The 12,500-nt window shown below is 44.6% G+C and overlaps 1 protein-coding gene across 12 annotated transcripts in view; it reads right to left on the bottom strand.

Moving 5' to 3' along the window:
* The window catches only part of LOC125298017 (voltage-dependent P/Q-type calcium channel subunit alpha-1A-like), a 41,728-nt gene that overhangs the window by 11,767 nt on the left and 17,461 nt on the right, over positions 1-12,500 (bottom strand). For 7 of the 12 annotated variants that reach the window (XM_048248646.1, XM_048248647.1, XM_048248641.1 and 4 more), the window contains 4 exons: positions 12,125-12,221; positions 5,690-5,795; positions 4,752-4,859; positions 1,934-2,043 (listed from right to left, as the gene is read on the bottom strand). In XM_048248646.1, coding sequence (XP_048104603.1) covers positions 1,934-2,043; positions 4,752-4,859; positions 5,690-5,795; positions 12,125-12,221 — 421 coding nt within the window. The remainder of the gene's footprint in view (positions 1-1,933; positions 2,044-4,751; positions 4,860-5,689; positions 5,796-12,124; positions 12,222-12,500) is intronic. The other 5 variants (XM_048248638.1, XM_048248644.1, XM_048248640.1 and 2 more) reach the window with 3 other exon arrangements.

Here is a 12,500-nt window from a genome sequence, read left to right as displayed (position 1 = left end):
CAGTGGGTCACACACAGAGGAAGAGAGAAGAAGCCATGTTAGAGAGACGCTTAGGACCAAACCGGTCAAGAGTTTTGACCTGTTCACTTGAGCCACTCAGACGGTCAAGACCTCAAATCGTCAGAGGAGTTAGAGGGAAGCAGGGCAGAGAGGAAGTCGAAAGAGTTCAAGAAGACAAAATGAAAGGGATGAAATGATATAACATGTAACTAAGAGTTGGAAGATTAACAGCCAGAAGGTAAAGAGGTGTGACACAGGACAAGGGTTAAGACATCTACATTACAAACAAAGACACCAAAGACGAATAGTGAGAAAGAGAGACAGACAAATAGAGAGAGAGAGAGAGAGAGAGAGAGAGAGAGAGAGAGAGAGAGAGAGAGAGGAAGAGAGAGAGAGAGACAAACACAGAGAGAGAGAGAGAGAGAGACAAACACAGAGAGAGAGAGAGAGAGAGAGAGAGAGACAAACACAGAGAGAGAGAGAGAGAGAGTGGGAAGAGAGAGAGAGAGTGTGTGTGTGAAAGAGAGACACAGAGAGAGAGAGAGAAAGAGAGAGAGGGGGAAGGAGAGAAAGCCAGAGCAAGAAGATAGATAGATAGATAGATAGATAGATAGATACTTTATTGATCCCCAGGGGAAATTCAAGGAAAGAGAGAGAGAGAGAAAGAGAGAGAGAGAGAGAGAGAGAGATCTCATTGAGATGTGTAAAAACAGACAACCAGAGAGGAGGGCTGATATCCCACATGTGGTGACACAGACAAGGAAGCAGAGAGGGGTTCCACAGGAGGATAGGGGGTCAGAGGAAGGCGGGGCTCCTGCCATGCCACACCCACACAGGCCACCACCACCAGCACAGATGTTGAGAAGAGTCTGGAGCACGGAACTCATACGCGTTCTATACATGGAATGTCATGAGGGTATGAGGGCGGGCTGGGCACAGACTTTTGGACATACAAACCAAATGGGGCAGTACACCTGCTGAGCACTGTCAGTGACATGGGGACAGTCAGGAAGAGACACTTGGACACACATCACCACATACAGCAGAACCAACCGCCATCCACTTGCCCATTGAACAGTGCAGTATCAACACTCCATAAAGATCAGTCTATACTACACCACTATGACTTGGTGCTTTTCTCTTTGATCATGATCAGCTTTAGAGCACCTCCTAGTGGAGATATGGGTACTGCACCTTGGGCAAGTGAATGAAGCATTCAGAACACATACACATATAAAGAGGGGGGGGGGAAGAAACAAGACACTGACAAACGGCCATGTTGTATCATCATCATCATCATCATCATTGTATTTGCAGTATAATGTTACAGTAGAGTAATCTTGGTTATCTCAATCCAGTTCTTCTACATACCTTTTAAAACCTCTCATGCATTGTTTAAGGGGGATCAGGAAGTCCAGGAGAGGGTTGAAGCAGAGGGAGCAAGTTGGCTTGCTACTACAGCGATAAAGCTGGACCATATAACTTCCATAGGTAAGTAGTGGAAAGATAATACGTAGGGTAGTTAAACACTGAAGAAGAGGATGCCCTTCGGCTTACTGCTAGAGCTACTGGTTTGGAGATGCAGCTTCAGGAGGGCTTACCTTTAAGGGAGCAACTGTTAGCCTAGCTAAGCCAACCTAGCTAGCTACTGTAGATAAGTAAATGCTAAAGTAGGCAAACTGGATCAAATTAACACTGTTCTAGCATTAACCTGTACTAAGTTAGCGTGCTGCTTGTTTGTCAAGGTGTGTCTATTCTAGATTTAACATAGCAAACATATATGAGATAAGTTAGCTCAAACATGTCCCTGCTACCGGGACAGGCTTCTGAGAGAGGAGTGCAAGGGGTCCTTGCTGCTTAGAGGGCAAAAGGGAAAAGGGTTGCAGGTTGGGGCAAGATAGGGTGGGACAGTTTAGGGAGGGGGGGTACAAACCGGTACCTGCTCCTCACGGAGAGCCTGGAGCCTTTTGGCCTTGCTCTGGCGGTAGTACTCCATGATCATCATGGCCGCGTAGATCTTCCCCACCGTCAGGTCTGTCGCTGCTGAGAAACGGACAAGTTACCCTGCACGATTAGACGGGGCGAGATGGGACCCTGAGCCGTGGGGGGTATGGGGGTGGGAGACAAGGCATGCCACAAACACAAACACCAAAACAGAGACCAAGACATGTACAGGTAACATGTAGCATACAACTCAGGGCTCAACATTAACTTTTAAAAGTGGTTAAAAGTGGTTAAAAGTGGTTAAAAGTGGTTAAAAGTGGTTGCCAAGCATGATGTTTTGGTTGGCAAAGCTAACCAAACCTGGTTGCCACTTGTAACAATTTGGTAGCCGAGGGCAACCAGGCAACCATTAATGTCGAGCCCTGTATACATCACACAGACACGTACGTATACATCACTGTAACACAGTACGGGGACATGTACAGCACAGTCTTAACAGAGTTACGATATAGTTACGATATAGTACGCCACAGTGCGGAGTCTTTTCACAGGCAGATCTTTTCTGCAGCATCTACCATCTAGTGACTCTTATCTCTACCAAGTACAGGCTACAAGGTGGACTATACGCTGGGTGGACTCGAGAGCCGTTTCACCATGACATGGCGTCACCGTAGTGAGCGGGCACAACTGCTGCCATTTTCTGTAGTTGCTTTCTTCAAGATTGGAGCTCAAATTTTTCTCAAGACTCCAGATTAGCATCTGGAGTTTGAGTAGAACATCAAACATATATTGAAGGAGAAAAAAAAGTTTGAGCTTCAGAGGGGTAAGAATATTAACCTATTCTCTCTGAGCTAATATACAGTGACTGAGCCTAATGGTGAAACAGCTCAAGATTCTCCAGACTTCAACATACAACAATGTAAATAACTCAAACAATACTTCTGCCACTATCACTACTACTAGTTTCACTTTTTGTATTACTAAAAGTGCTTATAGGACTCAAAAATAATAGCAAGCAAAACATAGACTTGATTTTGTAAAACTTTGTAACCAACTAACTTTGACTATCCATGCATTAATAGCTACCTTTAAGAACATCTTAGCTCATCATGCCACAATAGTAACTACTGTACATCTACAGTATTATATCAGTAGTAGCCTATATAAACATGCGCTTAACATTTATCATATGCATATATATATAAATATATATACATTTATTTTAAACTATATATTACTCTACATATTTCAGGTAATCATATACTGCAAGCTGTTTCGAGGCCAAGGCTATCTGTTAATTAATGTTAGCCAGGCTTTTCCTTTAAGGAGCTCTGGGTCTGTTAGACTGCTATGCTAGGACCCTACATCCTGAAGTGAAAAGACTTCTATAGAGGAACTGTCTATAGGAAGGCACCCCCTGATAACAGGCCATGGAGAGAGAGAGGGCATCAGGAAGAGGACTGAGGGGCAGCAGAGGGGTAAACCAGAGGAGAGATGAGGGCCAGAGGGGGCACATGTGGAAGAAGGGGCAGCGGTTCACCAGCTGTCTGTGCCAGTATAAGTGATGTGGCAAGGAAATGGGAGTCCTACATATTTATGATGTGATCTGTGGAGTTTTGAAAGGACAATCCATGCAAGGGGGGTTCACTTCCTTGGTATCTAAAACCCAAGAAAAATAACATGCATTCAGATATCAGGATAGGCTAAACTTGAGGGGAGGGAAGGTTGATCTTTTGCTGATCAATTAATCACATGACAGTGTTAAACTGTGATTAAATAGTAGCAATACTAGCATTTATATGCAAGACAATAATACTCGACTCGCCATTACTGCCTTGCAAGTTATCTGCACTAAACATCACCTTGAAACATACAAGTAACTATCAGCATCTGTTAAACTCTTCCATCCATTATCATGCAACTATAAGGGCAAAGGGGTTGTTTGTACAGGGTACACTGTAAAATGAATCAGCATGCACCAGTACCTATGTGCTCACACATACGGAACAAGTATGTGTAACTGTATGCTCACGACTACTTAGCTTAGCTGTCATGTAGTCAGCGAATAACAGTCAACATAAGGCAACTGACAAAATAAGATATACTGTGCATTCTACAATGACCGGTGAGCTGGGATGCATTCATTCAACAAGATGAAGGGAAGAGGGTGGGTCACAGAGTGAAAAGAAGAACTTCAGAAGCATCTGATACAGAGAGAGAGAGAGAAAGAGAGAGGGAGGGAGAGAGAGAGAGAGAGAGGGAGAAAAGGAGGGAAGTAGACCTCCAGGACTAGCCTAAGTGCTAAAGAGCTAAATTAGCAGAGAAAGATACATCTGGTCTATACAGATACAAAGCTTGATTAAGTGAGATAGAGCTAGATTAGCTTTCGAGGAGAATAGACCTACATTATCGGACAGATAAAGAGCTAGATTGCTTTAGGAGAGGCCGCATTAGATTACCAAAGGGAGCTAAGAACCACTTCAGCTGAGTGACACAGATAGAGATTAACAGATAGACACAGAGCTGGATTTAGCAGAGAGAGATAGAGAGGGGAGTTGGGGGTGGGTGGGGTGGGCTGGAGGGGTATTGGGGTGGGGTGGAGGGGTATTGGGGCAGCAGGCGGGAGGTCGGGGGAGCCTGATCAGAGGGTGCCGAGCGGTGAGTGGTGCTGGCTGAGAGAAGCTGTCCTCGGATGAGTGGTGATATCGTCACGGTCGGTCGCAGCGGGGCCGGCCGGCCGGCTGGAGGAGGAGGAGGGGAGGGCCGCCGGCCGCGCGCTGCTGTGTACAAACCCTTGTGCAACTTACACTTGTGCGGAGTGACCAAGAGGTCCAGGTGCTTCTGGGACAGGTTGGGCCAGATGGCCATCATCTCCTTGCGCAGCTCTGCATCCATCTGATGTTTGTCTGCGCCCCCTGGGGTAGGTGGGTGGGTAGCGATACCGACACACACACACACACACACACAAACACACACACACACACACACACACACACACACACACACACACACACACACACACACACACACACACACACACACACACACACACAGAGGCCAACACATATACACGTGGCAACAGACATACATACGCACAGTAGCACACACATACACATGAACAGAAGCATTTGTGCACAAACATACCACAAACACATCCACAAACATATGGTTTAGATATGCATACATACAGACACAGATACACACACAAACCACACGTATAGAAACACAGGCCCACAGACATACACACCCACCCACACAGACAGACAGACAGACCCACAGACACACACACACACACACAGAGAGAGCATGCAGATACACATAATATAATTACCAAAGTGATCAAAAAAACACAATTAGTTGTACATACATTCAGAAACACACACAAACACACACATGCACACACACACACACACACACACACACACACACACACACACACACACACACACATGGATATTTCTTTAATTATCATGAGCAATCTGTGGGGCATCTTTTGACATACCACGTTTAGTGGTATCAAATATGACAAAATCAAATTCAAACTGTGATCTTGTAGATACTGTAGAGTAGGCTAGGCTACTAGAAAACTCCAGGTTAGGAGGTAGTTTAAAATGAAACCAAACACACAGAGCAGTGAGAAAATCAAACTTGTACGGTTAAAAAAATAAGTGACAGAACGTTAGAGCTTCAGAGAGGAGGAAAAGAAAGAGAGTGGGGGGCGGGGCTGGAAAAGGTCCCATCATACCCTTTGCAATCTTGATGTCCAGGGCAGTACGGATCAAGGCCATGAGAGTGGAGTTGAAATGCACCGAGTTGTCGTCGGCGACCGGCAAGTCCATGCGCAGCAGCCTCTGTGGACAGGCCAACCAGTGGGCTCGGTGAGCGTTCGGGGCGGGACAACAGTGGAAAGGCAAGTACCCCTGAACCCCCCTCAGGGGCAGCTTTGGGGTACGGCATGGGGGCAGTGGGGGGGGTGGGAGAATAGAGGGACGGCAAGGAGGAGCTCAACAGACTAACAGCCCCCCAGTCACTTCCACTCTGGATTAACTGCCAGTGATGTTCAAATCTCTAAATGTCTGATGTGGTCTCAGACTTCTGCAATCTACCAGCAGTGTCATGCCTGTGCATCTCATTGGCACCTTTCTGTATGTCCAGGATAGTCTGACAGTCCTGATTTCAATGGGTGTCATACTCCAAGATCAACCGAGGATAGGATATTCATATCTCAGTCTAACTGATATCTGTGAGGGCTGGGGATCACATCAAAATGCCACGACAAAAAATGGCCCCAGACCAAACCTACACTACACCCCCCCCCCCCCCCAACAATGCCGATGTGTGAATAGCTGTGTGGCTGTCATTCACACATTCTTGTTTGCACAACACACAAAGACAGGTACAGTGAGTAGCTCCGCGCACCCACCTCTTAACACCGCACCAAAGACACACATCTCAATTAAGAAGCTTAATTGGAGCCCTCACAGATTAAGAGAGATGCTAGCCTACTGATGTTATGGTCTGCACTTATTGCGGAGGAAGTGACCTTGTTGGCTGGGGCACAATTGTTTTAAGCTCCCCCTTACGATCAACTCATCTAGACATTTCATACCTCCACCAATGAGTGAACAGGGGTATAAAAAAAAAAATCAAAGCCTTTCGTTGAAAACAGACGTTTTTTTTTGTTATATGCCTGTTGTCACTCATTGGGAATTACCTTTAATTTGTCAAAAAGAAAGTCATGAACATGACGGCGCTCACAAACAAGCACATGGCATGGCATTAGTGTGTGCGATTGAGTGAGTGAGTGAGTGAATATGGGTGGTGTGTGTGTGTGTGTGGCCGTTTTCAAGCTCGTCCGGCAAACCACTCACAGGTCACGTTAGCAGTGGCGGCACTAGTAGCAGCAGTGACAGCTGGCAGCCGACCTCGAGACGACCAAAGTTAGCACAAGACGCCACGCCCTCAGCTCAACCATGCAACAGAGCATGCAAGTGCGCCCATCCCATCCTACCCCGCCCCCCCCATCCCACGAACGTGCAGCGTGCAAAAAGGCATGCTCCCCCCTCCCCCTGCCCCTGTTCATAGCACCAGCAGTCGTGCAGCCGCGCACAGAGTATCATCTTCATTGCCTCTTTTCTTTCTTTGGTGGCGTAATGTTGGCTTGTGATCAATGTGTCTTTGTTTGGCGTCTTTCAGGCTTATTGGGGTGGGGGTGGGGGGGAGGGGCTGGGTCCCTGGTTGGTGGTCTTCAGTAAAGGAAATAGTTGAAAGGTAATGTCTGGCAGTATATCCAAATTGATCTCATCTCTTGCAAAGCTTAATGGGTGCAGTGTCTTGGAAAGGAAAGTCTTTGTTTGGTAAATGAGTGGCATTCTCTTAATAATAATTTTTTTTTATTAAGGGAAGAAAGGTAAGTTTTATCTGTTTTTTTTTTTTTTTTTAAATCTTTGCCTCTTTGGAATCGAGCAGGTGTAGGAAGGTAGGTAGCATAAAAGGAAAAACAGGTAGAGTAGTTAGTGTAGTTAGACTGGAAGGCCATGGAATGGAGTCACACAGATAAAAGGAGAGAAAGGAGACTGAAGGGGCATGATCTGAGATGGCACATATGGACAAAGAGAGGAGGAGAAAGAGAGAGCTGGAGAGGAAGAGAAAGAAAAACAGAGATAAGGAAAAGAAAAGATAAGATGACCTGATATACTGTACTTAGTTAGTTTCCCACCCTATTTCAACGAATATGTTGTCTTTTAATTGTTGCCTACAGATAGCCCCTTTCAAACCAAAACTCTTGTTTGTTTTCACACACAGCAGTGCGTTCTATTTTCCTTTCTGCATCTCTTATCAACATAACACAATTTACCCAACACTAACTAACGACCGACACAACAAAAACAAGTGTTGAGCAACAGGTGGGCTATTATTCTCTATTCAGTGCACAGTCAACAGCTAGCATGCTAAATCATTCACTAAATTTTTATTTAAGTTTATTGAGTGAAAACTTTAGTTGTTATTAAACAAAAAAAAGCCAGAAAACAGGCTCAGTTGATATAACGTAGCTTTGTAAGTCTAAAAATCTATTTCTATATTAACTAATATGGACAGATATAAATATTTTGTCGCATCACCGAAAATCACCGACCTGAAACTTAATGTCCGGAACTGGTCATTGTGTGATTCTTAGCTATTAGCTATCTTAGCCTAATAAGGGACCAAAAAAGATGCTACATTCTGGACAATATGTGAATGTAGGCTAATAAATGTCCGGCTGGTGAGATTTTTCTTTTCTCAGCTATATCTTCTCAAAACTCTGAACTCTACAGCCATCTTGGCTAAATTAGCAAAATGATCAACTTCTCATATGAACAGCATTTAGATTTCTAGGTAATTCCTTGGATTATAGTTTGGTGTGAAAGGGGTTTGACAAAAGATTATGGAATGCAGACAAGGAGACTCAAACCGAATTGATTCTTCAAATGCTAAATGGGAGGTTGACTTTGATGATCTGCTATCAAAATTAAGGTCAAGACGTGAAACAAAATGTGGAGAGCTATATTACAGATATAAAGCAAAAAATGTGTTACAAACAAAAGCCTAAAATAAGTGTATTATCAGAAGTATTTTTTGGTGAAATGCTAAATTACTGCACATTCTTGTTTGAAATAAAATGATTTAGTCTTACACTGATTTTGTCAGCCTAATAGGGACAAGGCTGAGTTTGGTAGTTTGAAAATATTTTTTCACTTTTATGTTATCACTTTATTTTGGCTTCTGTTGGTCAATCATTGTATTTGTGGTAAGAGATGGATGGCACTACAGCTCCGTGGTGTATTACATTAGCCCACATAACACTATGGGCAGGTGGCACGCTTAGTTGGAGGCACCTCACGTAAGAAAACGCCTGCCCTTAACAGTTTTTAGTGTCCTTGTAGTCACAGTAACCTTAGCAGGCTACTTAAGGCATGCTAGGTATCAATTGCTAATTTTCAAATAAGGTATCTTGGCTCCTCGGCCCAGGATAAGGGACCAGTGGAGATGCAAACATATTCCTATTTTTAGAGATTAAATGAGGATCCAGAATCCACCTCTGATGCACATGACAGGGCGTGTCATATTTATCAAGAACTTACACCATGGCAACTACTGGTACTTATAGTCCCAAAAAAACAAAAACAATCAATGATAAGATGACCCATTGAGTTTATATACACAACAGGCAGAAAGACAGACAGACAGACACTCAGACTGAGAGATAGACAGACAGACAGAGAGATAGACAGACAGACAGAGAGAGAGAGAGACAGACAGAGAGAGAGACAGACAGACAGAGAGAGGGGGATAGAGAGACAGAGAGAGGGACAGAAAGATAGAGGGAGACAGAGGAAAACAGCAGAAGAGAGAGAACAGAAAGAGTGATAGAAAGAATGAGAAGAAGTGAGTGACAGAGAGAGATAGGGAAAGGAGACAGATTGGAACTGCATTGACAGAGGAAAACAAAAGGACAGGTGGAAAACTGATTTGATTGTCGTGGTTCTGGTTGTGGACTTCCCATAAAAGGAAATAAAAAGAAAAACAATGGACAAACAAGACAGGGCTTTCTCTTGCCGTAACCACTAACTCTAGCTACTGGTGTCTATGGCACTATGGGTTAGGCGCCCTCCTAAACTCACCTGTTTCTTATGACCCAGAGGCTGATGTTAACATTTCTGGGTACAATCATATACATCATAGCTATATGACTACACTAGTCTGTGTACGTTTGATTCTATGTACGGTAAGTATTAATTATAATGTAATGTATGTGTATCTGTGTGTGTGTGTGTGTGTGTGTGGTGTAGGTGTGTGTGCCATCCACAGGAGGGAGAGACTCAGAGGCCCAAAGACACACACCCCTTCCCGGTCCTTCTGTACACGCACACGCGGGCCTTGTTCAACACTACTGAGACTTTGTGCTTCCCTATAGAGGGACCCTGTCTAAGGGAAATATAAGCCTCCTAAATGGAGCTAGCTAATTCACTCACATTAAAGCGCTCACTTTAATGCAGATTCTCGGGGTCATCTGTAATAAATTAATATCACTCCATAAGTATCTGTGATGACATCTGGCCTCCTGTATTGCTGCAAGGTCATAGGTTTGAGGGTGAAATACGGCAGGGGATCACTGGTTTCTATAGGGTGTTTGCATAACGTATGGTGAGAAAGCTACCCTGACTGGTATGGGGGATGTAGTAGCTGTAGGTTTCTGGCCCGTAAGCACGGTGCAGAAGGGCTGGCAAGGCACCTTCCGCCCTGTTCCCCCTCTCCTGTGGATGTGGGCATGAACTCCTCCGACTGCCTAACGGCTAAACACTCTTCAATTCCCCCCACAGCTTTCAGCACTTCCCAACGAAAATAAACCAACAAACAAACAAACAAACGGACAAGAAATGAAAGGAACAAATGAAAACCCCCACATAGAAGATAACAGCGCTCACCAACCACACCAACACTAACAGAGAACGGACAGAGTATAATTAGGATATCTTTTTTTTTTTTTTTTCCTCGAGGGTGGCGTTTTTGGCGCCCCCTTTAGGCTGTACGATATTATTACGGGCAGAGCCCTCTCTACCTTGTAAGCCACCCGCGCCGGGCACCTCTTCCCCAGGCCGAGCGGCGGGCACATGTGTCTTAGCATCTGATACATATCACTGTAACTGATCCTGCCGCTGGCAGGAGCCCACCGGTGACAAACAAGAAAACAACCAAACCCAAACAAAAATACGCCAAAAAAACGACAATGACAACAAACAGACAACAGGGAGGGGGGAGGGAGGGGGCTTACGAACGACAGGAGATATCCATGAGGGGAAGGGGGTAAGAGGAAGGGAAGGGGTGCAGACGACATACAACAGATAGGTGTGTGATGGACAAACATGGGGTGGGGAAGGGAGGAGGAGGAGAGAAGGGAGGAGGAGGAGAGAAGGGAGGAGAAGGGGGTGGAGATACACAAAAGAGGAGAAGCAAAAACACAGAGGTTATTTGTTTTGGTTGGTTATAGGTTGGGGACACTGAAGATTGGCCAGCGTATTTGTTGTCTCTCTGCATGTGTATGCGTGTGTGTGTATACTTAAAGCTTTTTTTTTTAGGTTTCCTTTGCTCTAGGACACAAGAAAAAACAGAACAGGAGGGGGGAGCGGATGTGTGTGTGTGTGTGTGTGTGTGTGTGTGTGTGTGTGTGTGTGTGTGTGTGTGTCAAAAGTATTTAGTTTCGGTCAGTAAAACACCATTCTATGTGAGCTGCACAGTGTGATAGAAAATAGAACAGAGAGAGAGAGAGAGAGAGAATTTGAGAAAACAAGAGAAGTAGAGAAAAAGAGAGAAAGGGAGAATGAAGGTGAGATAGAGAAAAGAGAGAAAAGAGAAGAGAATAAGGGCCCTCACATAGAACAGCAGTGGAGCTTTTCAGAAACAGGCAAGTGGTCAAAGCACCGCTGCTCACGGACGTGTGTGAGTTGTGCGAGTGAGTAGGTGAGTGAGGAGGTGAGTGAGTAGGTGAGTAAGTAAGAGAGTGAGTAAAGTGAGTGAGTAAAGTGTGCACAATGGCCAAGTCACGTCAATGCAGTTTTCTGTCCCCCTGCCACCCTTCCCATCAATCAAGAACAAAATGCAACGCTGCTATACCCAAACTGCCAAGGCAATGGTAAGACAGCAAGCATTCAAAAATATACAAAAGGAAGGAACAAACTAACAAACAAACAAACAAACAAACCCAATATTTCAAATGAAATACTAAAAGAGGATGGATTGTTTTTGTTGATTTGAATAAACAAACAAACAAATGAATTGTCGTGAGGCCTGGTTTTTCATTGGCAGTGCAAGTCTCATGCTTCTCTCGACACGTGTCTGCATAGTCCCACACATTCGCTTGTCTGTATTTTCATTTCATGTCATATCAGAGTGCAGAGAGAGAAATGGCTGTGAGAAAAAATGAACCGCTGAACAAAACAAAACAAAACAAAAATATATAGATATATTGAAAACCACTTCATGTTCAAATGTTTTAAAAAAAAGGACTAAACAAACGCAAACTGTGAGGAGGAAAAAACAAAAATGATAAAAAAAGAAGGAAAAAAAAAAGCGACATTCATTCCAGTCTTCAAAATGCGAGCAGTGAGGTTAAGACTTTGGTTTTTAGTGGTGTCCAAACCTTGCAGGCCACTCTATGTGGACATTTCTTGCCCAGACCAAGAGGGGGGTCGATTACTCGTAATAAACTGTACATATCCTTGTAATGAATGCGCCCGCTGCAAGAAGAATACAGGGTGGTTAGAGGAGGCAGACACAGAGAGAGAGAGAGAGAGAGAGAGAGAGAGAGAGGGAGAGAGAGAGATAGAGAGAGAGGTGAGGAGAGAGAGAGAGGGAGAGAGAGAGATAGAGAGAGAGGTGCGGAGAGAGAGAGAGGGAGAGAGATAGAGAGAGAGAGAGAGGGAGAGAGATAGAGAGAGAGGTGAGGTGAGGAGAGAAAAGGGGAGAGAAAGAGAGGGAGAGATGGAGGGAGCACAGAGAACAAGAGTGAAAAGTAA

The sequence above is a fragment of the Alosa alosa genome, chromosome 7 (assembly GCF_017589495.1).
Source record: "Alosa alosa isolate M-15738 ecotype Scorff River chromosome 7, AALO_Geno_1.1, whole genome shotgun sequence".
NCBI classification, from domain to species: Eukaryota; Metazoa; Chordata; class Actinopteri; order Clupeiformes; family Clupeidae; genus Alosa; species Alosa alosa.
This window is presented reverse-complemented; position numbering and strand designations above follow the sequence as displayed.